This window comes from Gorilla gorilla, chromosome 4, assembly GCF_029281585.2.
Source record: "Gorilla gorilla gorilla isolate KB3781 chromosome 4, NHGRI_mGorGor1-v2.1_pri, whole genome shotgun sequence".
NCBI classification, from domain to species: Eukaryota; Metazoa; Chordata; class Mammalia; order Primates; family Hominidae; genus Gorilla; species Gorilla gorilla.
Genome location: NC_073228.2, coordinates 135200601 through 135227465, shown reverse-complemented (window position 1 = coordinate 135227465; position 26865 = coordinate 135200601). Strand labels below are relative to the sequence as shown.

The 26865-nt window shown below is 39.2% G+C and overlaps 1 protein-coding gene across 7 annotated transcripts in view; it reads right to left on the bottom strand.

Moving 5' to 3' along the window:
* CDC42SE2 (CDC42 small effector 2) overlaps window positions 1-26865 on the bottom strand; it is a 124085-nt gene that overhangs the window by 57170 nt on the left and 40050 nt on the right. For 3 of the 7 annotated variants that reach the window (XM_063706750.1, XM_004042452.4, XM_004042451.4), the window contains exon 2: window positions 21338-21506. The exons of 2 other annotated variants lie outside the window; for them this stretch is intronic. Coding sequence is in view for 1 of the 5 variants with exons in the window: in XM_063706749.1 (XP_063562819.1) it covers window positions 21475-21506 (32 nt within the window). In the remaining 4 variants the exon portion in view is untranslated. Of the gene's footprint in view, window positions 1-21337; window positions 21507-26865 lie in introns of those variants that run through there. 2 more of the 7 variants (XM_063706748.1, XM_063706749.1) reach the window with 1 other exon arrangement.

The window sequence follows — 26865 nt, the reverse complement described above, 5'->3', positions numbered from 1 at the left end:
TTAAGTGTCTCTGTCTGACAGCTTTGAAGAGAGTAGTGGTTCTCCCAGCATGCAGCTTGAGATCTGAGAATGGGCAGACTGCCTCCTCAAGTAGGTCCCTGACCCACGAGTAGCCTAACTGGGAGGCACCCCCCAGTAGGGGCAGACTTGACACCTCACATGGCCGGGTCCTCCTCTGAGACAAAACTTCCAGACGAACGATCAGGCAGCAGCATTTGCGGTTCAATAATATCCGCTGCTCTGCAGCCACCACTGGTGATACCCAGGCAAACAGGGTCTGGAGTGGACCTCCAGTAAACTCCAACAGACCTGCAGCTGAGGGTCCTGACTATTAGAAGGAAAACTAACAAACAGAAAGGACATCCACACCAAAAACCCATCTGTACGTCACCATCATCAAAGACCAAAAGTAGATAAAACCACAAAGATGTGGAAAAAACAGAGCAGAAAAACCGGAAACTCTAAAAATCAGACCACCTCTCCTCCTCCAAAGGAACGCAGCTCCTCACCAGCAACGGAACAAAGCTGGACGGGGAATGACTGACGAGCTGAGAGAGGAAGGCTTCAGAAGATCAAACTACTCCGAGCTAACGGAGGAAGTTCGAACGAATAGCAAGGAAGTTAAAAACTTTGAAAAAAATTAGACGAATGGATAACTACAATAATCAACTCAGAGAAGTCCTTAAAGGACCTGATGGAGCTGAAAACCACAGCACAAGGACTACGTGACTAATGCACAAGCCTCAGTAACCGATGCGATCAACTGGAAGAAAGGGTATCAGTGATGGAAGATGAAATGAATGAAATGAAGCTTGAGGAGAAGTTTAGAGAAAAAAGAATAAAAAGAAACAAACAAAGCCTCCAAGAAATATGGGACTATGTGAAAAGACCAAATCTACATCTCAATGGTGTACCTGAAAGTGACGGGGAGAATGGAACCAAGCTGGAAAACACTCTGCAGGATATTATCCAGGAGAACTTCCCCAGTCTAGCAAGGCAAGCCAACATTCAAATTCAGGAAATACAGAGAATGCCACAAAGATACTCCTCGAGAAGAGCAACTCCAAGACACATAATTGTCAGATTCACCAAAGTTGAAATGAAGGAAAAAATGTTAAGGGCAGCCAGAGAGAAAGGTCGGGTTACCCACAAAGGGAAGCCCATCAGACTAACAGCGGATCTCTCGGCAGAAACTCTATAAGCCAGAAGAGAGTGGGGGCCAATATTCAACATTCTTAAAGAAAAGAATTTTCAACCCAGAATTTCATATCCAGCCAAACTAAGCTTCACAAGTGAAGGAGAAATAAAATCCTTTACAGACAAGCAAATGCTGAGAGATTTTGTCACCACCAGGCCTGCCCTAAAAGAGCTCCTGAAGGAGGCATGAAACATGGAAAGGAACAACCGGTACCAGCCACTGCAAAAACATGCCAAATTGTAAAGATCATCAAGGCTAGGAAGAAACTGCATCAACTAACGAGCAAAATAACCAGCTAACATCATAATGACAGGATCAAATTCACACATAACAATACTAACCTTAAATGTAAATGGGCTAAATGCTCCAATTAAAAGGCAGAGACTGGCAAATTGGATAATGAGTCAAGACCCGTCAGTGTGCTGTATTCAGGAGACCCATCTCATGTGCAGAGACACACATAGGCTCAAAATAAAGGGATGGAGGAAGATCTACCAAGCAAATGGAAAACAAAAAAAGGCAGGGGTTGCAATCCTCGTCTCTGATAAAACAGACTTTAAACCAGCAAAGATCAAAAGAGACAAAGAAGGTCATTACATAATGGTAAAGGGATCAATTCAACAAGAAGAGCTAATTATCCTAAATACATGTGCACCCAATACAGGAGCACCCAGATTCATAAAGCAAGTCCTTAAGTGACCTACAAAGAGACTTAGATTCCCACACAATAATAACGGGAGACTTTAACACCCTACTGTCAACATTAGACAGATCAATGAGACAGAAGGTTAACAAGGATATCCAGGAATTGAACTCAGCTCTGCACCAAGTGGACCTAATAGACATCTACAGAACTCTCCACCCCAAATCAACAGAATATACATTCTTCTCAGCACCACACCACACCTACTCCAAAATTGACCACATACTTGGAAGTAAAGCACTCCTCAGCAAATGTAAAAGAACAGAAATTATAACAAACTGTCTCTCAGACTACAGTGCAATCAAACTAGAACTCAGGATTAAGAAACTCACTCAAAATCACTCAACTACATGGAAACTGAACAACCTGTTCCTGAATAACTACTGGGTACATAATGAAATGAAGGCAGAAATAAAGGTGTTCTTTGAAACCAACGAGAACAAAGACACAACATACCAGTATCTCTGGGACACATTCAAAGCAGTGTGTAGAGGGAAATTTATAGCACTAAATGCCCACAAGAGAAAGCAGGAAAGATCCAAAATTGACACCCTAACATCACAATTAAAAGAACTAGAGAAGCAAGAGCAAACACATTCAAAAGCTAGCAGAAGGCAAGAAATAACTAAGATCAGAGCAGAACTGAAGGAAACAAAGACACAAAAAAGCCTTCAAAAAATCAATGAATCCAGGAGCTGGTGTTTTTGAAAAGATCAACAAAATTGATAGACCACTAGCAAGACTAATAAAGAAGAAAAGAGAGAAGAATCAAATAGACACAATAAAAAATGATAAAGGGGATATCACCACCCATCCCACAGAAATACAAACTACCATCAGAGAAACTATAAACACCTCTACGCAAATAAACTAGAAAATCTAGAAGAAATGGATAAATTCCTTGACACATACACTCTCCCAAGACTAAACCAGGAAGAAGTTGAAACTCTGAATAGACCAATAACAGGATCTGAAATTGAGGCAACAATTAATAGCCTACCAACCAAAAAAAGTCCAGGACCATATAGATTCACAGCCGAATTCTACCAGAGGTACAAGGAGGAACTGTTACCATTTCTTCTGAAACTATTCCAATCAATAGAAAAAGAGGGAATCCTCCCTAACTCATTTTAGGGAGGCCAGCATCATCCTGATACCAAAGCCTGGCAGAGACACAACAAAAAAAGAGAATTTTAGACCAATATCCTTGATGAACATTGATGCAAAAATCCTCAATAAAATACTGGCAAACCAAATCCAGCAACACATCAAAAAGCTTATCCACCATGATCAAGTGGGCTTCATCCCTGGGATACAAGACTGGTTCAACATATGCAAATCAATAAACGTAATCCAGCATACAAAAAGAACCAAAGACAAAAACCACATGATTATCTCAATAGATACAGAAAAGGCCTTTGACAAAATTCAACAACCCTTCACGCTAAAAACTCTCAATAAATTAGGTGTTGACGGGACATATCTCAAAATAATAAGAGCTATCTGTGACAAACCCACAGCCAATATCATACTGAATGGGCAAAAACTGGAAGCACTCCCTTTGAAAACTGGCACAAGACAGGGATGCCCTCTCTCAACACTCCTATTCAACATAGTGTTGGAAGTTCTGGCAAGGGCAATCAGGCAGGAGAAGGAAATAAAGGGCATTCAATTAGGAAAAGAGGAAGTCAAATTGTCCCTGTTTGCAGATGACATGATTGTATATCTAGAAAACCCCACCATCTCAGCCCAAAATCTCCTTAAGCTGATAAGCAACTTCAGCAAAGTCTCACGATACAAAATCAATGTGCAAAAATCACAAGCATTCTTATACATCAATAATAGACAAACAGAGAGCCAAATCATGAGTGAACTCCCATTCACAATTGCTTCAAAGAGAATAAAATACCTAGGAATCCAATTTACAAGGGATGTGAAGGACCTCTTCAAGGAGAACTACAAACCATTGCTCAATGAAATAAAAGAGGATACAAACAAATGGAAGAACGTTCCATGCTCATGGGTAGGAAAAATCAGTATCATGAAAATGGCCATACTGCCCAAGGTAATATATAGATTCAATGCCATCCCCATCAATCTACCAATGACTTTCTTCACAGAATTGGAAAAAACTACTTTAAAGTTCATATGGAACCAAAAAAGAGCCCGCATCGCCAAGTCAATTCTAAGCCAAAAGAACAAAGCTGGAGGCATCATGCTACCTGACTTCAAACTATACTACAAGGCTACAGTAACCAAAACAGCATGGTACTGGTGCCAAAACAGAGATATAGACCAATGGAACAAAGCAGAGCCCTCAGAAATAATGCTGCACATCTACAACTATCTGATCTTTGACAAACCTGACAAAAAGAAGAAATGGGGAAAGGATTCCCTATTTAATAAATGGTGCTGGCAAAACTGGCTACCCATATGTAGAAAGCTGAAACTGAATCCCTTCCCTACACCTTATACAAAAATTTATTCAAGATGGATTAAAGACTTACATGTTAGACCTAAAACCATAAAAACCACAGAAGAAAACCTAGGCAATACCATTCAGGACATAGGCATGGCCAAGGACTTCATGTCTAAAACACCAAAAGCAATGGCAACAAAAGACAAAATTGATAAATGGGATCTAATTAAACTAAAGAGCTTCTGCACAGCAAAAGAAACCACCATCAGAGTGAACAGGCAACCTACAGAATGGGAGAAAATTTTTGCAACCTACTCATCTGACACAGGGCTAATATCCAGAATCTACAATGAACTCAAACAAATTTACAAGAAAAAAACAAACAACCCCATCAAAAAGTGGGCAAAGGATACGAACAGACACTTCTCAAAAGAAGACATTTATGCAGCCAAAAAACACATGAAAAAATGCTCATCATCACTGGCCATCAGAGAAATGCAAATCAAAACCACAATGAGATACCATCTCACACCAGTTAGAATGGTGATCATTAAAAAGTCAGGAAACAACAGGTGCTGGAGAGGATGTGGAGAAATAGGAACACTTTTACACTGTTGGTGGGACTGTAAACTAGTTCAACCATTGTGGAAGTTGGTGTGGCAATTCCTCAGGGATCTAGAACTAGAAATACCATTTGACCCAGCCATCCCATAACTGGGTATATACCCAAAGGATTATAAATCATGCTGCTATAAAGGCACATGCACTCGTATGTTTATTGTGGCACTATTCACAATAGCAAAGACTTGGAACCAAGCCAAATGTCCAACAATGATAGACTGGATTAAGAAAATGTGGCACCTATACACCATGGAATACTATGCAGCCATAAAAAAGGAGGAGTTCATGTCCTTTGTACGGACATGGATGAAGCTGGAAAGCATCATTCTCAGCAAACTATCACAAGGACAAAAAACCAAACACCGCATGTTCTCACTCATAGGTGGGAATTGAACAATGAGAACACATGGACACAGGAAGGGGAACATCACACACCGGGGACTGTTGTGGAGTGGAGGGAGTGGGGAGGGATAGCATTAGGAGATATACCTAATGCTAAATTATGAGTTAATGGGTGCAGCACACCAACACAGCACATGTATACATATGTAACAAACCTGCACGTTGTGCACATGTACCCTAAAACTTAAAGTATAACAATAAAAAATAAATAAATAAATGTTCAAGGTTTTTTGTATAACCCTGTACAGTCAGAATCATGAACAATATTGGAGAAAAATGTTTTTAAATGTGGTATTTGAAATGATCTTTATTTTCATACTCAAAAAACAGCCTGTAATAATAGAAAGCTTTGATAATGATGCTATGATGTGGAAGATTTCATAAACAGAAAATACTAACCAGTTGTCAAAGAACATGAACTATTTCTTCTTTCTGGTCCATAAACCTACACAAATCACAGTGGGTCAAATAAGAGATTCAGTATTCTTGGATTCTCTGTTCTTTTTGTATGTTCTACATTTTAAAAAATCACAGATAGAAAATTTCCCTGGATTATAAAGAAAAGTCCAACTAGATTATAAAGCCATGATGTGGAAAAAAAATTGAATGTTAATCATATATTTCACTATATACTTTGACAAATATAATCTCATTTAATTTTTATAATCCTAAGCGGTATTATCCTTACTTTGGAAATGATGAACCCATAGCTCACAGTAATTTAAGACAGAGCATTTTCTCTCTATTCTTTTTTAAGAATATAGGGAAATGTTAGTTTAATCTATTTCAATGTTATTTTAAATTATAATTATGTTGATTCTTATAAGCATTATTGAGGTAGAATGTGAATTAACGTTCTCTGTTGCATTTGACTTGGTAACTTGTCTCAGTATTTACAAATAAATACTTAATACATTAATTCCAACATAAAAAATATATAGTACGTAGAATTTCCGTGAATTTGACATTGGCAAAACCTGTGTTCAAAATAGATTTCACAACTGATTACATAAGTGACATTCAATAGCCTCTCTGAATCAAAGTTTTCATTTATGAGAATTATACCAACTTTCCAGGATTGCTCTAAAGCAGGATTTCTCAACCTCAGTGCTACTGACATTTTCATTTAGATAATTTTATTTTTTTTGAGAGAGGGTCTCGCTGTGTCACCCAGGCTGCAGGGCAATGGTGCAATCACGGCTCCCTGCAGCCTCAACCTCCTGGGCTCAAACAATTCTCTCGCCTCAGCCTCTAGAGTAGCTATGACTACAGGCATGCACCACCACGCCCAGCTACTTAAATTTTTTTTTTGTAGAGGTAGGGTCTATATGTTTCCCAGGCTAGTCGCGAACTCCTGGACTCAAGTGCTCCTCTCGCTTTGGCTTCCCAAAGTGCTGGGATTACTGGAATTACAGGAATGAGCCACTGCACCTAGCCCAGATAGTACTTTCTTGCAGGCACTGTCCTGTGCATTGTGGGATATTTAGCAGCATCCTTGGCCTCTATCCACTAGACACGAACAGTACCCCTTTCCACCTGTTGTGACAACCAAAAATGTCTCCAGACACTGCCAAATGCCCCTGGAGAGTGATTCCCCCAGTTGGGAACCACTGTCATGGGGAAAAATATTATTATAAAAGTGAACTGAAAAAGAAGTACATGATATCCCTCTACTACAGGGAATCCCCTTCAGATGGGAGGGATAAGGAAAAGATTCCCTAAGAAGCCAAGAACTAATGACATTCTCCTAAAAGCAACAATCAGGAACAAAAAAAAAAAAAAAACTCTAATAACCTTGTGTGGTATTAGTTATTCTTGGTTATTCCTCCAAATTCCTCTACATTAAATTCAGGTGACCTTAGTAAGACTTGTTTGACTACAGAACAAGGCTTGGATCTTAGAACGTCATAAAAAGCTTTATAGCTTCTGCTCAGATTCCAACTACCCTAAAACCGTCATGCTGGAAAGACCATGCGCAGACATACGCCCCCAACTGAGCTTAGCCTTCCAGCCTTCCTAGCCAAATCACCGGACGTGTAAATAAAGCTGCTTAGAATCCTCCAGTCCTGCCCACCTATTAGCTGAATACCATTAGCTGATGATGCTACATTTAAGAGAAGAATTGCCAAGACTTGCCCAAATTCCTGACCTTCAAGATTGAGAGATGTAATAGAGTAATTGTTGGTTAAGCCACTGAATTTTGAGGTAGTTTGTTATACAGTGATAGATAACTGGAGCTCTTCTTTTTTTTTTTTTTTTTTTGAGATGGAGTTTCACTCTTGTTGCCCAGGCTGGAGGGCAATGGCACAATCTCAGCTCACTACAACCTCTGCCTCCCGAGTTCAAGCAATTCTCCTGCCTCAGCCTCCCAAGTAGCTGGGATTACAGGGGCCCACCACCATGCCCAGCTAATTTTTGTATTTTTAGTAGAGACGGGGTTTCACCATGTTGGCCAGGTTGGTCTTGAACTCCTGACCTTAGGGGATCCGCCCACCTAGGCCTCCCATAGTGCTAGGATTACAGGTGTGAGCTACCGCGCCCAGCCTGGAACTCTTAATTCTTATGATTATTTTCATATAGCTTGTGTATATTTTGTATGCCTATACTCTTCAATTAAAGATTTTTATGTGCTTCAAGGAAATCTTGTTTAACTATCTTTCTTGGATCAAATGAAGTCATCCAATTCTTACCAAGATGAACAACTGTCATGGGCTTCTGGTCCCTTCCAACAAAATCAACCGTAGGGAAGAAAAATCAGAAGTAAATCTGGATTCCAAGAACAATAATGGCAGCAACAACAAAAGGGAACAAAAACTGCTGGTGATACCAAAAGCTGTACTTAACTTTTCTGAAAGGAAACCGGTAACCTGGAGCCAGAAGCAAAGGGAAGCAGAGGTAGGACTTAAAAGAGAGATATGCTAAAAGCTCTTTAAGATTTTGCCTTTCCCTCCCCCTTGATTGCCCCTTAGCCACAGAAATTGGCAGCAACAGCCTAGATGTCTTTGTCAGCAGTTTAAAATCAGGGTGGCACAGAAGCCTTAGAGAGGAAAGCTCAGGAAAACAGACACAGACTAATAAGCCATCCTCTTGGCATTCACTCTTCCCGCCCCTCTCTGTGCCCCCACCTTGTACAAGGGGCAGGGGAGCTACAGGGCTGGTAGTGAGTTATAATCTAAGGAAATAACCTGTTTCCAGTATCCAGTATTATTTATTCATATGAGTTTAAAAACAAATCCCAATCAGAATTTGCCTGATGCAGTAGCAGCCAACAGAACTTGACAGCACTTCAATGGTGCGAGGTGGCTATTTGACCTGGGTCCCAAGTCCTTCCTCTCCTTAAACTCACCTGGACATAAATTCCCTAACAGATATTATTAGACTAAGTGACTAATACCCCGCAAGGGACACAGACAAATAGACACATCTATAACATAAACTATTGTGAAAGAAGGATGACTCACTAAACAACTTATGCCATCTGAAGCAGTATTACTGGAATGAATGATCCAAGAATGTGTCCCTAAAAAGTCAATGGAAGATATAAGTATATGAAGCCAAAACAGGAAACCATGAAAAAGAATCAAGTAGAAATACTGAATATGTAAAACAGACAATATCCAGATAACAGAGTTGCAGAAAGAGGGAGGGAAATGAAACATTTCTAGAGAAATATAAACATTTCAAGAAATAATAACTTCCCAGAATTAAAGATAAAAGAAGTGAAGAGTGTAAAGCCTCAAACAGCCAAACAGAAGAGCCCATTCCTAGAAAACTTAAGATTATCAAAGAAAAAAATCTCAAAGGCTGGAAAAAAAAGAACACAGTAATGCCAAAAGTAAAAGAATAAGATTAATATTAGATATCACAAAAAGTGACACTGGACACAGGATGGGGTAGTGTAAATCCACAATCCTTTATCCATAATCCTTGCAGCAGGGGTTTTTTCAGAATTCAGAATTGCTATGGTTTGAATGTATCCCCCAAAAAAAACATGCATTGGAAACCAAATCCCCAAAAGATTAATGCTGTCATCATATTTAAGACTATGTGCCCCATTTCAATGGGTTCATTATAAAAAGGGGAGTTCTATCTTCTCACTCATGCTCTCTCTCTCTCCTGCCTTCTGCCACAGCAACATGTTGGCCCATTGATCTTGGACTTCCCAGCCTCCCAAACCATGAGCCAATATATTTCTGGTTCATTATAAATTACCCAGTCTGTGGTATCTTGTTATAGCAGCACAAAACAGAACAAAACAATGATTTTTCAGAGTATATAAAAGTAATATGGTGTGTGTATGTATATCACATATTATGTAACATCCACAACAGCATCTAAGGCACTAACCCATAATTTAACTCATTAATATCTTGAAGGAAAATCTATAAACATTAACACTAAATGAGATGAATAAAATCCGTAAGTAGCCTCATACCAGTTTGGTTTGTGTGTTGTAGTCAAATAAATTATGAAAAACCCTTTGATTATTTGGTTTTAGAATACCAGGAAAGGGACTCTTGACCTGTATTTTAAAAGTTTTGAATTAAAGTAACTTTAAACTTAGAATTTTACATCCAAAACATCATTCCAATATGATGTTAAGACAAAAATATTTTCAACATACAAAGCCTCAGAGAGTCACATAAAGCCCACTAACTGCACATTTGGAAGAATACTCAAAAGAAAAAGAAATATAGGAGGTACTCCAAGAGATAAAGAAAGTACTCCAAGAGATAAAGAAAGTAAAAGTAGTCAAATGCCTTAGTAGCCATAAAAAGTGATCTAAAATACCAGCAATATACTCACTGGGGATGGGGAGTCAGGAGACACATTAAAAGAACGTATGAGAATGCTAGAGTATCTGTCACATTTAGGGGAAGAAAAAGCCATTTTAAAAGTAAGAACTATACAGAAGTAAACTGAGGAATGGGTCTAAAGGGTAATCATCATAAGAACAAAAATAGAAAAAATTTCAACTTACCCAATGAAAAGCAGGAATGGAGTTAGTCAAAAGGGAAAGGGATGAAAATTAAACCCAATTAGAACAGTAATTACAATAATGTAAATGAGTTGAACTTGCCAATTTAAAGACAAATTAGTATAAAACATTTTTTATGCCAGGTTAAAAAATGACAGAGCAATATAAGTAATATTTAAGAAAGGATAAACCAAACAAATATGAACCACAACAAAGCTAACATAGCAATCTTAATAAAATTTAAGGCAGGCCAACCATGGTCTCATGCCTGTATTCCAGCACTTTGGGAGGCCAAGGCAGAATGATTGAGTCCAGGAGTTCAAGACCAGCCTAGCCAACATAGGCAGATTCTGTCTCCCTAAAAAAATAAACATAATAAATAAAAAATAAATTTAACAAAATTTAAGGTAAAAAATATCAAGAAGGACAAAGTGAGATATTACATATTTATAAAAATAGTAGAACAAAACCACATAATCATCATGAACACATCCATATCAAACAAAGTCTCAATATATGTCAGAAACAACTGTAGAAAATGGAGGGAGAAAAAGCTAAAATCAATTGCAGTTGGAAATATTAACACTCAACTGATCAAAAACAGTATAAGCAGATATATTGAAGATCCAAGCAATAAAATCAGAGAATACATATTAGTTGCATAAGCACATAGCATATACACAGATAGGTCATATAATAGCCCAAAAAGCACGGCCCAAAACACAAGATCAATAACCATACACATTGCATTATCTTACAATAATGGGATAAAACTAGAAATTAATGACAAAAAGATGGTTTTAAAAATCTCATTTGGTCACGAGGTCAGGAGATCGAGACCATCCTGGCTAACACAGTGAAACCCCATCTCTATTAAAAATACAAAAAATTAGCGGGCGCGGTGGCAGGTGCCCTTAGTCCCAGCTGCTCGGGAGGCTGAGGCAGGAGAATGGCGTGAACCCGGGAGGCAGAGCTTGCAGTGAGCCGAGATTGCGCCACTGCACTCCAGCCTGGGGGACAGAGCGAGACTCCGTTTCAAAAAAAAAAAAAAAATCTCGTTTGTAAACTAAATATATTACTAACTCAGATTAAAACGTAAAAACATTAAGAAAATTTTAAAATACTCAGACGTTAACAGTAATGAAAATTCAAGACTACCCTCTAACTGGATCAATTTTGCTGACTTGGTCACTCCTGAACCAATTATTGTGACCAAAGTAATGGCATGAGCCAACAGGTTCCTTGAACCAAGACTAGGATTAGGCTGATTTGCTTAAGCCAATGGGAATCTACAAATACAATAGAAGAAGCAGTGGGTAGTGAGAGGGAAATCTGATTATCATATTAGGAAGAGGAAAGAAGAGATATATGGAATAGTAGGGAGGCAACAATGCTGACAGAACTTTAATTCCAGTTCAGCCACCATTCTCTAAGGTTAATTACTGATCACATAATATGAGATGGGATCTCAGTTTCCTTGGGTAAAAAATGAACATGATATTTAAGAGTCCCTTTAGCTCTAGGAGTTTGCAACTACATCAGCTGTTTTGTTCAGGCTAAAATAGAGCCTGGCACATATTATACCATTTGCTATGAGTGTACAGAATGAATAGGAAGTTTACCACACTCAATTTTGAGAGATTCTTAGGACTACTACTTCAAAAAAAAAAAAAAAAAAACCACTTAATGGATCTCCAATATATAAATGGGAAAAGGACGCAAATTTTAAAATCCACAAAGGGGAAGCTGGTAAGCTGCTTTTAAAATATTCCAAATATTCCAAGTTTCTAATTTAAAAAGTGAAAAATTAAAAAATTCAACTACCATTTCATATCTATTCAAATATTCAATGTTGATAAAGAAGCAGAGAAACTAGCAACTGCATACACACTATAGTAGCTGTGTAGATTGGTAGTGCTTTTAGAAAGTATTCAAAATTTTCACATTTAATGCATCATTATCACTTCTGGAAATCCAGAAGTAATCCTGACTAGCCCAAAAGAAAGCAAAATACCTATACACACAAAAATGTTTTCTTGCAATATTTCTTATTATAAGAGGGAAAACTCCAACACAACCTAAACATGTAACAACCAGGTAATAATTAAATTATGGTTAGATAATAGATTATGTAGCCATTGTCACAGTATTCAGAGAATATATTTAACAAATTTTATTATTTAAGGGCATCTAAAGAGTCCAGTAACTATGAGAAATTTACATTAAAACTGATATGAGCATTTGATTTTTAAAGTTTAAAACCTAAAACCTTGTTTCTAAACTTTATCTGACAAATTTCGTACCCCATGTTTTGAAAACGTCTGGACTTCACCAAGAATGGGCCAAGAACAATTACATTTTGGATATAATTCACAGAAATACTAACTTCCAAGAGTATCTGGGGTATTTTTTTATACTAAAGGAGAAGATAATATAGCTACTCTTATTGAATGTGCAGCTTATGAGCTTTTGGACTTTTTAAAAAATATGTGTGGAAAAATTTCAGTATCTACCATGCCAAAGAAAGTATTGGTCTTATTTTTACTACATGCTTTATATTTTTATCTGTTTCATTAGCTCAGCCCCACATGAGACCAGTGCCTGCCCTGATTTCTGGAATGCTGCCCCAATTCTTTTCTCCTAGGCCTTGTTGCCAGGGTTGCAGCTGCACAACTAATTCTTATTAAAATGTAAGTCTTTGAAATGCAGGTCTATGGAAAGGGATATAAAGGATTTCATTATCTTTTCTCAAAACTCACAATGAGGATTAAACTCCCACCCTTCCCAAGCCATACCACTACTTGTGCCCTTCTCTACCAAGTCACACACCAAATATAATGAAGACAGCAGCTCAGCCTTAAATATCCAAATAAAAACAGCCATGAAGGAGAGAGCTGCACAGTAATGAACCTTCAGGTCTGGCAAAAGTTATTAAAAAATGACTTCTAATACTCATGATGTAGTCACAGGCTACAGCTGGATATTCGTACAGTGATGTGATTTTAGAAATAATACTTCTAAAGAATAAATACTTGCAAGAAAAAATAGGTACTCTGCAATAACAATTTCAGAATAATTTCAGAAACTTCAAGTCAGAAAAACAAGAACTGCAAGTAATTTATTCAAAATGTAAAATACTTTATAAGCTATTAATTTTGTTGTAGAACACTCACACCCCTAAAATTTTCTTGAAAAAGCAGGAAAAAATTTAAAGACAATTTACATTCCTTTCCATTTTTTACTAGAATCTCATGTACTTTTTGTCCTGGATAAAATTCTTAACAACTGATCTTGCTCTTGAACAATTTATGATTAAATTCATCTTGTGAGAAAAGTTAACACACAACTGTCAAGACCATAAAGATAAAACTATTTTCAATTAAAAGTAAACAAACAGATCAAATCCTCTCATGTAAAGTAAAATGACACAGAGTTTTTCATTAAAACACATTATTTTAAATGTTGGTACACTACTGGAATTCTAACATGCAGAACCTTAGAATTTTAACTGTGTTAGAGAAAAGAATTAAGGTTAGCAAAATTACCTAGGGTTAAGTACACATATCCTAGTCTGTTCCCTAGGTGACTCACATTTAAATACAAAAAAAAAAAACAGAGAGAGAGGTACAATCCCTTGAGGATCTTATTATAAAACATGCACTTCAAGTTACAGAAACAAAGCACATTCAGATACAATTCTAAAAAGTGGCTACTAGTTGTATTTTTTAGTAATAAAACTGAAATCATTAACTTAAATGTACTTCATAACTTCATAAGCTTTTTAAATATAGAAGAAATATATAATTAAAATACTCGTTAAAAATATAGATTGGGGGTCGGGCACAGTGGCTCATGCCTGTAATCCCAACACTTGAATGCCAAGGTGGAAGGATTGCTCGAGCCCAGGAGTTTGAGATGACACTGGGCAACATAGAGAGACACTGTCTCTATTTAAAAAAAAAAAAAAAAAAAAAAAAAAAAGCCAGGTGTGGTGGCACATGCCTGTGGTCCCAGCTACCTGAAGGGCTAATGTGGAAGGACTGCTTCAGCCCAGAAGGTTGAGGGTGCAGTGAGTCATGATTGTTCATTATACTCGAGCCTGGGCAACAGAGTGAAAGCCTGTCTCAAAAGAAAGAAGAAAAAAAAATATTTGGGATCACCTCACACCCCTTAGGATGGCTACTATGAAAGAAAACAAAACAAAACAAAAACCACACACAGAAAATAAATGCTGACAAGGATGTGAAGAAATTGAAATCTTTGTGCACTGTTGGCGATACCGTAAAATGGTGCAACTGCTATAGAAAACACATTATGACAGGTCCCCAAAATATTAAAAATAGAAATACTATCTACTTCACGGATATATTTGGAAAAATTGAAGGCAGAGCCCTGAAGACATATTTGCCCACCCACATTCATACTAGCCAAGAGGTAGCACAATAGCCAAGAGGTAGAAGCAACCCAAATGTCCACCAACAGAAGAACAGATAAACAAACATACAATGGAATATTATTGAGCCTTAAAACGGAAGGGCAGTGGCACATGCCTGTACTTCCAGCTACTTACAAGACTGATGCCAGAGTACTACTTGAGCCCACGACTTCAAGGCCAGCCTGGGATATAAAGCAAGATCTCATCTTTTTCAAAAATAAAAAATAAAAATAAAAAGGAACGAAATCCTGTCATGCTATAAAATGGATGAGCCTTACGAACACTATACTAAGTGAAATAATCCAGTCACAAAAACATAAATACTGTATGATTCCACTTACATGAGGAATCTAAAGTAGTCAAATTCATAGAATCATAAAGTATGTGGGTACTGGGGGATGACAATAAGGAGAAATGAAAATTTGTTATCTAATGGGTACAGAGTTTCAGTTTTGCAAAGTGAAAAAGTTCTAGAGATTGGCTGCACAGCAATGTGAACATACTTAACACTACTAAACTGTACACTCAGAAATGGATAGGATGATAAATTTTATGTGTCTTTTACCACTACTATAAAAAAAAATTTTTTTCTGCCAGGCGCGGTGGCTCATGCCTGTAATCCCAGCACTTTGGGAGCCCGAGGCAGGTGAATCACGAGGTCAGGAGATCGAGACCATCCTGGCTAACACGGTGAAACCCCGTCTCTACTAAAAATACAAAAAATTAGCCAGGCGTGGTGGCGGGTGCCTGTAGTCCCAGCTACTTGGGGGGCTGAGGCAGGAGAATGGCATGAACCCGGGAGGCAGAGCTTGCAGTGAGCCGACATCGCGTCACCGCACTTCAGCCTGGGCGACACAGCAAGACTCCGTCTCAAAACAAAAAACAAAACAAAAAAAACATTTCTAATGTAGATTGGGGGTGACCTCACCCTTGGAGATTCTAACAAATTGAAAAAGATGAAAATTAGGTGAATCCCTTTTTTCCTTTTACCCAGTACGACGCTTGATGATATTGGGGGGGGGAAGATAGAATTAAGTTTCCCACCATTATCCTACCCACCCAGTTGTCTTCCCTCAATACAGCCCCTAATATTAGCTTCTAGTGTAGCCTTTCACAGATACTTTATGAATATACCAGCATATATGTATATTCTTTTTTAAAATATTTTTATGTAGCATTATACATCACGGGCACCTTTTTCACTTAACACTTTATCTTAGAAATCAGGCAATATCAGTAACATTTTAAAGAGATGAGATCTATGTTACCCAGGCTGGATTTGAACTCCTGAGTTCAAACAATCCTTCCCTATCAGCCTCCCAAATAACTAGGACTATCAGCATGTGCCACTACACCCAGTTAATATCAGTAACTTTTAAAAAACTGCCTCTTTTAAGTTTTAAAGGCTGCATTTGTATCATACTGATATAGGTCATCTTTCACAGACGGAAGTTGAGTTGTTTCTAATACTTTACTATTACAGTACTGCAAAAACTAACCCTGTATATTCACACAAGTGAGAATATGATGAACTAAACCCAAAAGCTACAGAATTTAACCATAAGATAAATTCCAAGAAGTGAAACTGATGTATTAAGAGCATGTACATTTAAATGTTCAGTAGGCATTTTAAATTTGGCAGATGTTTTCCAATCTCCTAAAGGAATATGCCAACTTATACTCCCTCTAATAAGGCATTAGAATACCTACACTTCTTTCAAAACACGTTTTCTAAGAAGGCTTCCCTAATTCCAAGAATATAAAGAGGAAAAATTCATTTTCTTCCTCTGAAGATAAGGATCTGATTTTTTCTGATGGCTACCCAGCTATAATATTGCCAGAAAGAAAAAAAATAATTTTCTCCACTGATCCGATACGTGCTTTCATCATATTCTAAATTTCCATATGAATTTGGGACTCTTTTTATTCTGTACCACTGATCTATCTACCAGAATTATAATGTATTAATTACTGTAATTTTAGAATACATTTTTTTTTTTGAGACAGAGTCTCGCTCTGTCGCCCAGGCTGGAATGCAGTGGCGCAATCTCAGCTCACTGCATCCTCCGCCTCCGGGTTCAAGTGATTCTCCTGCCTCAGCCTCCCAAGTAGCTGAGATTACAAGCATGCGCCACCATGCCTGGCTAATTTTTGTATTTTTAGCAGATATGGGGTTTCACCATGTTGACCAGGCTGGTCTCAAACTCCTGACCTCGAATGATCCACCCTCCTCGGCCTCCCAAAGTGCTGGGATTACAGGCATAAGCCACTGCCACCCGGCCAGAATACATTTTTAATATCTACAAGAACTAGTTCTTTTTTTTTTTTTTAATCTTATTTACTTATTTTTTGAGACACAGTCTCGCTCTGTCACCCAGGCTGGAGTACAGTGGCACAATCTCAGCTCAATGCAACCTCCACCTCCCAGATTCAAGCTATTCTCCTGCCTCAGCCTCCTGAGTAGCTGGGATTACAGGCATGCGCCACCACGCCTGACTTAATTTTTTTTTCTATTTTTAGTAGAGACAGGGTTTCATTATGTTGGCCAGGCTGGTCTCAAACCCCTAACCTCAAGTGATCCACCCGCCTTGGCCTCCCAAAGTGTTCGGGTTACAGGGTGTTAGCCACCACGCCCAGCCTAGTTCCTTTTTTTAAATGTTCTTTTTTTTTTTTTAAGACGGAGTCTCGCTCTGTCGCCCAGGCTAGAGTGCAGTGGCGCGATCTCGGCTCACTGCAACTTCTGCCTCCCGGGTTCACGCCATTCTCCTGCCTTGGCCTCCCGAGTAGCTGGAACTACAGGCACCCGCCACCACGCCCAGCTAATTTTTTGTATTTTTAGTAGAGACGGGGTTTTCACTGCTTTAGCCAGGATGGTCTCAATCTCCTGACCTCGTGATCCACCTGCCTCGGCCTCCCAAAGTGCTGGGATTACAGGCGTGAGCCACCGCGCCTGGCCTAAATGTTCATTCTTTTAAAGAATTTTTCTGGATAATCTTCCTTATTTTTTTCCTTATAAATTTTAGATTCAACTAATCTTTAAAAATCCTTTTAAAAATTTTATCGGGATGTTACAGACTGGAAGAGAACAATATTTTTCAGACACTGAATTACGATGGTGAGTTTCTAAGTATTCTTTTGGGTCCTGGGTGATTCTGCTATAAGAGATCTACTTTTTGAGAAACAATACTGCATGTCAAAGGAAAGAGTAGTGGTGCTTGCTAAGGGGCAAAGGAAGCCAGTATACAGAGTGCAAGCTCTGTCTACGGGGGTACAACAGCCTAACTATATTAGATATCAATATAAATTTATCCTTGTTGAGAAGACCAAGAAAATTTCTTCACAGAGGCAGAAACTACACTCCAAACTGCTTTCTATGGCCCTAGGGTAAGAAAACAACTGCAGCTGAAGTAAGTGGTTTAGAATTCCATTCCATACAAGAACTCAAAATTAGTGGTGAACTACAGGCTTGGAAAACCAGAATGAAGTGAGGCACTGAGGGTGGGGGGAAAAGTCATATCGACCTTTCTCCTACCTTACACCCCCAACTCATCCCAGCACTTTGGGAGGCTAAAGCAGGTGGATCATTTGAGGTCTGGAGTTCGAAACCAGCCTGGTCAACATGGTGAAACCCCGTCTCTACTAAAAATACAAAAAAACTTGGCCAGGAGTGGTGGCGGGCACCTGTAATCCCAGCTACTCAGGAGGCTGAAGCAGGAGAATCGCTTGAACCCTGGAGGTGGAGGTTGCAATGAGCCGAGATTGTGCCACTGCACTCCAGCCTGGGCAACAGAGTGAGACTCTGTCTCAAAAAAAAAAAAAAAAAAAAAGAATGCATTATCTGCCAACCTGCACATCTGTGTCAGAGGCATCCTTACCTAACTCACAATTCAAGTTTTATTAAGTCCCTTGAGTTCTCATTATGCAGGTGTATAATTGAGGGTTGAGAAGGATGTATCAGCTAGAAAGTTTTCACAAAAATGTAAGAGAAAATCCAAAGCCAATTGGATTAAACATGAAATTTAGTGGCTCATGCAACTGTAAGTCTAGAGGTACAGCAGCTTCAGGGAAGGGTTGATCCAGCAGCTCAAATGGAGTAACTAGGGCATGGCTTTTCTCTGCTCTACTCACTCAGTGTTGGCTTCTTAATCAACTAAATTTCCTTTCATGGTCAAAAGATAGCTGCCAGGAATTCAATAACTATCTTTTCAGGTTGAAATTCATAAAAATAAGTGCCTTCATCTCGGCATTCCTAGCAAATATCCTAAGATTCACTCTGCTTGATCTAGCTTAAGGTGCATGCCTGCCATGACTGTCTTAGGTAGGAAACATGTTCCATTCCTACAAAATATATATGAAATACAGCACATTAAAGTTGACCTTAATGATTTAAATTTCCTGTATTACTAAATAATGGTACTACTGCATTTAAATTTATGGATAAAGTGCATCATACAACTTTCTCTATCTTCTTAAAAAGTTATTCTCCTGGTTGGGCATGGTGGCTCACACCTTCAGTTCCCGCATTTTGGGAGGCCAACACAGGTAGACCTCTTGAGCCCAGGAGTTCAAGACCAGCCTGGACAACATGGTGAAACCCTGTCTCTACAAAAAATATAAATTGGCTGGGCATGGTGGTGCACACCTATAGTCCCAGCTACTTGGGAGGCTGAGACAGGAGGATCACTTGAGCCCAGGAGGCAGAGGTTCCTGGCATCTTGGGCTCAAACACATAGTCATAGGCAAAGAGCCAAGATCACACTCCAGCCTGGGCAACACAGTGAGACCCTGTCTCAAAGAAAGAAGTAGGAAAAAAAGGTATTCTCCCAGATTTTCATCAGAATCCATCAAGAAAAAAAAAAAAGTGAATTCTTCCCTGAATGTAAATCTCTTTTTGAAGGATTCAAAATATACTACCAGATTACCTGGTAAAATCATAACACAGGTTTTATCTTTTTCCTTTTACCATAACTGAAAGTAACACCACAGATTTTCAAGAAGAAAAAGAGGTTCTCATTCCATACTTTTTCAAGATTATATTAACAAGATTTAAAAGAAAAGATAGAAAGAAACATTTATATCTAGAGCCAGGTCAAAAAAAAAATGATTTGTTTCACAGAGCTTTAAAACATAAGCAACTAGATCATCCATCCTATGGCCCAAGATCCCTCTTACTACATCACCGCCAAACTTCCCTCCACCTCCCCCAAAACACACAGTCCTAAGAACAGAGTGGGGATGCACACTTTAGGGAATCTTTCTGTGAATGTGCATTCCAAAGCCAAATACAAATTATTCCTGAATTATGCTTCTTACTACTGACGTCCCTCATTCCTATAATTATCACAGAAAATAGAAGGCAAACTATTCTGTTTTTATAATGAAGAAGAAAGTGAAATTCCATTTATTAGATTGAAAGCCAATACTCAAACATAAAGGAGAGAACCTGGTTCTGATGGTAAAGTTGGACAAAAACAAAAGGCAACATTGTCTGGAGTAGAACTAACCACTTGAACATGTGTTACATACTGGAAGTCTTAAAGAAAAAACAAACTTCACTCATAATCCTAGAGGGAAGCAGTGTGGTTAAAGAAAAGGATGTGAATTAAAAAAAAAAAAAACTCTGTAATTATTAGATTCTACGGATTGGTTTTTCAAATACTTATCAAGTAATTCAGTTAAGCAAACATGTATTGATGACATCATTAAGAAGTATTAGAGTCAGATACAATAGGAATATAAACATACCCCTTGACTTCATAAAGCTTGTAAGGGGCTACAAAGAACATGATCAAGTAGAAATGTGTGCGACACTAAAAAACATGGCTTTGAGTAATCAAAAAAGGAAGAAACCAAATAAATCTAGATAATTTCTATAGCAAATAACAGGAAATCTCAAGGCAAAACTGCTTAAACAATAAGAAAATTCAGGTAGAGTGGCTATAGGCATGGTAAATGGAACTCTAGTTCTACTTTTCTCCAGTTCCCTTGGTTCTCCCTCCTTCACATAAGGCATCACCTTCAGGCTACTAAAAAGATGGCTCCAGCACTTCCACACATCACATCTATGTAATATCAGCTCTGCGGAGAAGAGGGACCATCTATTTTCTTCCTTTTCACAAAAGCAAGAAAGATTTCCCCAAAAGCCTCTTGCAGATGTCCCTTTTGTCTCTCATTGGACAAAACTGTTTCTCATGTCCATTCCTAAAACAATCACTCCCAAAGAGAATGAGACCTACCACAACTAAGATTAGAATGGATGCTGCTAACTATCATGACCATCATTTCAGCGCTGGCTGAATATTTCAAATACAGTATTTCAGGCCTCGGACTGAAGAAGAAATAATAGAGAAAAATGCCTAGGCAAAGGAAAGGATGTGCCTAACTGGAAGAAGCAAGCCAAACTCTGAAATCAGACATTAAACATGATGTTAGGGATAAAGAATTCCCTTAAACTGCACTGCTGTCCTCCTCTGTAATATAAAAATTAATGTCAGCAAATGCTAAGAATGTAGAAGTAGTCATCCTCTTTTTATGGAAAGGGTTTAGGTTATTTAATTATCAGTGGAGATTATCAGACTTACCACTCCTCAGCAATGGAGTAACACATTCAGCTACTTCTGGGTTAAGAACATTCCATATTATGCATACAGATGACCGCAGATTCACTGTCAGTAGTTATTCTTTGCAGATTTCTTCTCATTTGGGTTCCAGGTTTCACTCAAAAATTCACACACTCAAATCTGGCCCTATCTGCAAATGAAAGCATGCAATTAGGAGGCAAAAAGCTACAGAGAGCAATTCCCCCTCCCCCATCTATAATTAACTGATCCATATAAAGACTGAACTCAAACACTAGGCTCACTAAGCACCATGTTTAACCTAAGCAACCTGCATTTCAACACCATAACGTGCTTATTATACACAGTTACCACACTTTTCCCACCATATAAATTTATTGTTGCTTCCACAGTATATCTACCCACCGGGCAGAATCCAGCAGACACCTTTGGTGGACCCACACTAGGTTGGTCTGCATGGTTAAAGCATAACTGCCTACATTTATAAATCACGACTTTACATGAAAATCCAGATTTTGGACCTCTCTTGAAAAATCAGAATATCTGGCAATACTGGCCCCACATTCCCATATGGAAACAATCTTCTGGAGCTGAATAGCAGCTAACTAACCCTGTGGATGGGACTTTGCAGTTCTCCACAGAAGTCGCCACTCTCCTTTATGTTACAACCTGGCTCACAATTACTTGTCTGTACCCTGCAGACATCTGAGCTTGCAAACTCTGCTACGTATTTCTAATAGCTCCCAGGGAACATTTTAGTATTGTCACAGCCAAGCATGTTTCTCTGCCTTGAGGATATAATATAGCATAAGGGGATAACAAACATGGACTTAAGAGTCAGAAGCTGAAGTTCAAATTCTGCAAATGACTAGCTGTGTGACCTCAGGTCTGTTTTTAACCTAACATATAGTTCATCTAAAAGCGTCCAAATAAACCTATAAGCCTTAACACAGTAGACAAAACACGCCTAAAATCTAACGTGTCCAACCTGAATTGACAATATTAAATCCACTGCTTCCTCAGTCTTCGTCATCTTAACAAATCACACCATAATCCATATATTCCGCTCAAGCCACAAACATAAAGTCCCACATACTCTTCCCTGTCTCCCAAAGCCATCACCAAGGCAACTGGCTCTCCCTCCAAAACACATAACTTGAACAGATTCTTAGAATTCCAGTCATAAAAACAAACAGCAATTCATCCTTTATAATCAATTATTTTGCTGAAATTGCCTATAAATTTAACACCTTAAATAATGGTAGCTTGAAGTGTCAAGGTTCCATATTATGAAGAATACTGGTACTTCATTAAAGGAAAAATGAATTTCATTAAAGGAAAAATGAAAACCATTGGGGTTGCTGCATCTCACTCCTGGCAAGCTATTGATATTACATTTTATAAACTTACACATTTCTTCAACTCTAAACTGACAGTGAACTAAGAGGCTATGCTAACTCTGATAACGAAATTAGGAAAACCAAGACTACTATTAATAGAATAAATAAGTTTAGGAAGGTTGCAGGATCAATACTCAAAAATCAAGATTAATACTCAAAAATCAATTCTATTTCTATAGAACACTTGTACAAAGAATAATCAGAAGCCAGGCACGGTGGCTCATATGTATAATCCCAGCACTTTGGGAGGCCAGGGTGGGATGATTGCTTGAGGCCAGGATTTTAAGACCAGCCTGGGAAACATAGGGAGACCCTGTCTCAACAACAACAAAAAAATGTTTTAAGTTAACCAGGCATGGTGGAGCATGCCTGTAGTCCTAGCTACTCAGGAGGCTGTGGTGGGAGGATTACTTGAGCCCAAGAGTTAGAGGTTACAGTGAGCTATGATTGTGCCACTGAACTCCAACCCCGGCAACAGAGCCAGATCCTGTCTCCAAAAAAAAAAAAAAAAAGGACAATCATTTAAAAAATAATTTCATTTGTAGTGTAAAAATATGAATTATTAAGAAATTATCAAATTATGTGCAAAAACAGAGAATAATATGTTCATAGATCAATGAAGTCAATGATGTTAACATGTCAATTCTCCCCAATTTGATCAATATAGTCAACACAATTCTAATAAGAATCCCAGCTGACCTTTTTGTACAATAAACTGGCATGTTTATTCTAAAATCCTACAGTTTAGTCGGGCATGGTGGTGCACACCTGTAATCCCAGCTACTCGGAAGGCCGAGGCAGGAGGATCGCTTGAACCCAGGAGACAGAGGTTGCAGTGAGCCAAAATCATGCCACTGCACTACAGCCAGGGTGACAGAGTGAGACTCTGCCTCAAAATAAATAAAATAAATTAATTAAGTAAAATCATATGGAAATGGCAAAGAGCTAGATCAATCAAAACGGCTTTTAAAAAGGGCAAAAATTTTGGAAGCCTTATACAACCAGAATTCAAGGTTTATTATAAAGCTACAAAAACATTGTACTAGTAGGCAGAGAGACTTAACAGGTCAATAAAACAAAACTGAGAGTCCAGAAATACAACTACACACATGTGGTCAACTTATTTTCCATAAGAGTACAAAGGCAATCCAGCAGAGAAAGGATAGCTTCCTCAACAAATGAAGCTGGAACAACTGAATATTCATACCGCATGCCAAAATTAACTCAAAATCAATCACAGACCTAAAGGTAAAACCATAAAACTTCCATAAAATCTTTGTGGCCTTCTCTTGGGCAAAGATTAGTAAACTAAAACACAAAAGCACAATCCACTTAAAAAAGAAAAAGTAATAATTTCATTCAAATACTAATTTCTGCTATTTGCAAGACACTGTTAACAGAATGAAAGATAAGCCTCAGAAATAAAAGGCATCCAAATAGAAAAGGAAGAAGAGAGGGGCCAGGCGCGATGGCTCATGCCTGTAATCCCAGCACTTTGGGAGGCCGGGGAAGGCAGATCACGAGGTCAGGAGATGGAGACCATCCTGGCTAACATGGTAAAACCCCGCCTCCACTAAAAATACAAAAAATCAGCTGGGCATGGTGGCAGGCACCTGTAGTCCCAGCTACAAGGGAGGCTGAGGCAGCAGAATGGTGTGAACCCGGGAGGCAGAGCTTTCAGTGAGCCAAGATCACGCCACTGCACTATAGCCTGGGTGACAGAGCAAGACTCCGTCCAAAAAAAAAAAAAAAAAGAAAAGAAAAAGAAAAGGGAGGAGGAGCCAAGATGGCCGAATAGGAACAGCTCGCGTCTACAGATCCCAGCGTGAGCAAAGCAGAAGACGGGTGATTTCTGCATTTCCAACTGAGGTACCGGGTTCATCTCCCTAGGGAGTGCCAGACCGTGGGCGCAGGTCAGTGGGTGTGCGCACCGTGCGCGAGCCAAAGCAGGGCGAGGCATTGCCTCACTCAGGAAGCGCAAGGGGTCAGGGAGTTCCCTTTCCTAGTCAAAGAAAGGGGTGACGGACGGCACCTGGAAAATCGGGTCACTCCCACCCGAAAACTGCGCTTTTCCGAGGGGCTTAAAAAACGGCGCACCACGAGATTATATCCCACACCTGGCTCGGAGGGTCCTACGCCCACAGAATCTCGCTGATTGCTAGCATAGCAGTCTGAGATCAAACTGCAAGGCAGCAGCCAGGCTGGGGGAGGGGCACCCACCATTGCCCAGGCTTGCTTAGGTAAACAAAGCAGCCCGGAAGCTCAAACTGGGTGGAGCCCACCACAGCTCAAGGAGGCCTGCCTGCCTCTGTAGGCTCCACCTCTGGGGGCAGGGCACAGATAAACAAAAAGCAGTAACCTCTGCAGACTTAAATGTCCCTGTCTGACAGCTTTGAAGAGAGCACTGGTACTCCCAGCACGCAGCTGGAGACCTGAGAACCGGCAGACTGCCTCCTCAAGTGGGTCCCTGACCCCTGACCCTCAAGAAGCCTAACTGGGAGGCACCCCCCAGCAGGGGCACACTGACACCTCACACAGCAAGGTACTCCAACAGACCGGCAGCTGAGGGTCCTGTCTGCTAGAAGGAAAACTAACAAACAAAAAGGACATCCACACCAAAAACCCATCTGTACATCACCATCATCGAAGACCAAAAGTAGATAAAACCACAAAGATGCGGAAAAAACAGAACAGAAAAACTGGAAACTCTAAAAAGCAGAGCACCTCTCCTCCTCCAAAGGAACGCAGCTCCTCACCAGCAACAGAACAAAGCTGGACGGGGAATGACTTTGACAAGCTGAGAGAAGAAGGCTTCAGACGATCAAATTACTCTGAGCTACAGGAGGACATTCAAACCAAAGGCAAAGAAGTTGAAAACTTTGAAAAAAATTTAGAAGAATGTATAACTAGAATAACCAATACAGAGAAGTGCTTAAAGGAGCTGATGGAGCTGAAAACCAAGGCTCGAGAACTACGTGAAGAATGCAGAAGCCTCAGGAGCCGATGCGATCAACTGGAAGAAAGAGTATCAGCGATGGAAGATGAGATGAATGAAATGAAGCGAGAAGGGAAGTTTAGAGAAAAAAGAATAAAAAGAAATGAGCAAAGCCTCCAAGAAATATGGGACTATGTGAAAAGACCAAATCTACGTCTGATTGGTGTACCTGAAAGTGATGGGGAGAATGGAACCAAGTTGGAAAACACTCTGCAGGATATTATCCAGGAGAACTTCCCCAATCTAGCAAGGCAGGCCAATGTTCAGATTCAGGAAATACAGAGAACACCACAAAGATACTCCTCGAGAAGAGCAACTCCAAGACACATAATTGTCAGATTCACCAAAGTTGAAATGAAGGAAAAAATATTAAGGGCAGCCAGAGAGAAAGGTCGGGTTACCCACAAAGGGAAGCCCATCAGACTAACAGCGGATCTCTCGGCAGAAACCCTACAAGCCAGAAGAGAGTGGGGGCCAATATTCAACATTCTTAAAGAAAAGAATTTTCAACCCAGAATTTCATATCCAGCCAAACTAAGCTTCACAAGTGAAGGAGAAATAAAATCCTTCGCAGACAAGCAAATGCTGAGAGATTTTTGTCACCACTAGGCCTGCCCTAAAAGAGCTCCTGAAGGAAGCGCTAAACATGGAAAGGAACAACCGGTTCCAGCCGCTGCAAAATCATGCCAAAATGTAAAGACCATCGAGACTAGGAAGAAACTGCATCAACTAACGAGCAAAATAACCAGCTAACATCATAATGACAGGATCAAATTCACACATAACAATATTAACTTTAAATGTAAATGGAATAAATGCTCCAATTAAAAGACACAGACTGGCAAATTGGATATAGTCAAGACCCATCACTGTGCTGTATTCAGGTAACCCATCTCACGTGCAGAGACAAACATAGGCTCAAAATAAAAGGATGGAGGAAGATCTACCAAGCAAATGGAAAACAAAAAAAGGCAGGGGTTGCAATCCTAGTCTCTGATAAAACAGACTTTAAACCAACAAAAATCAAAAGAGACAAGGCCATTACATAATGGTAAAGGGATCAATTCAACAAGAAGAGCTAACTATCCTAAATATATATGCACCCAATACAGGAGCACCCAGATTCATAAAGCAAG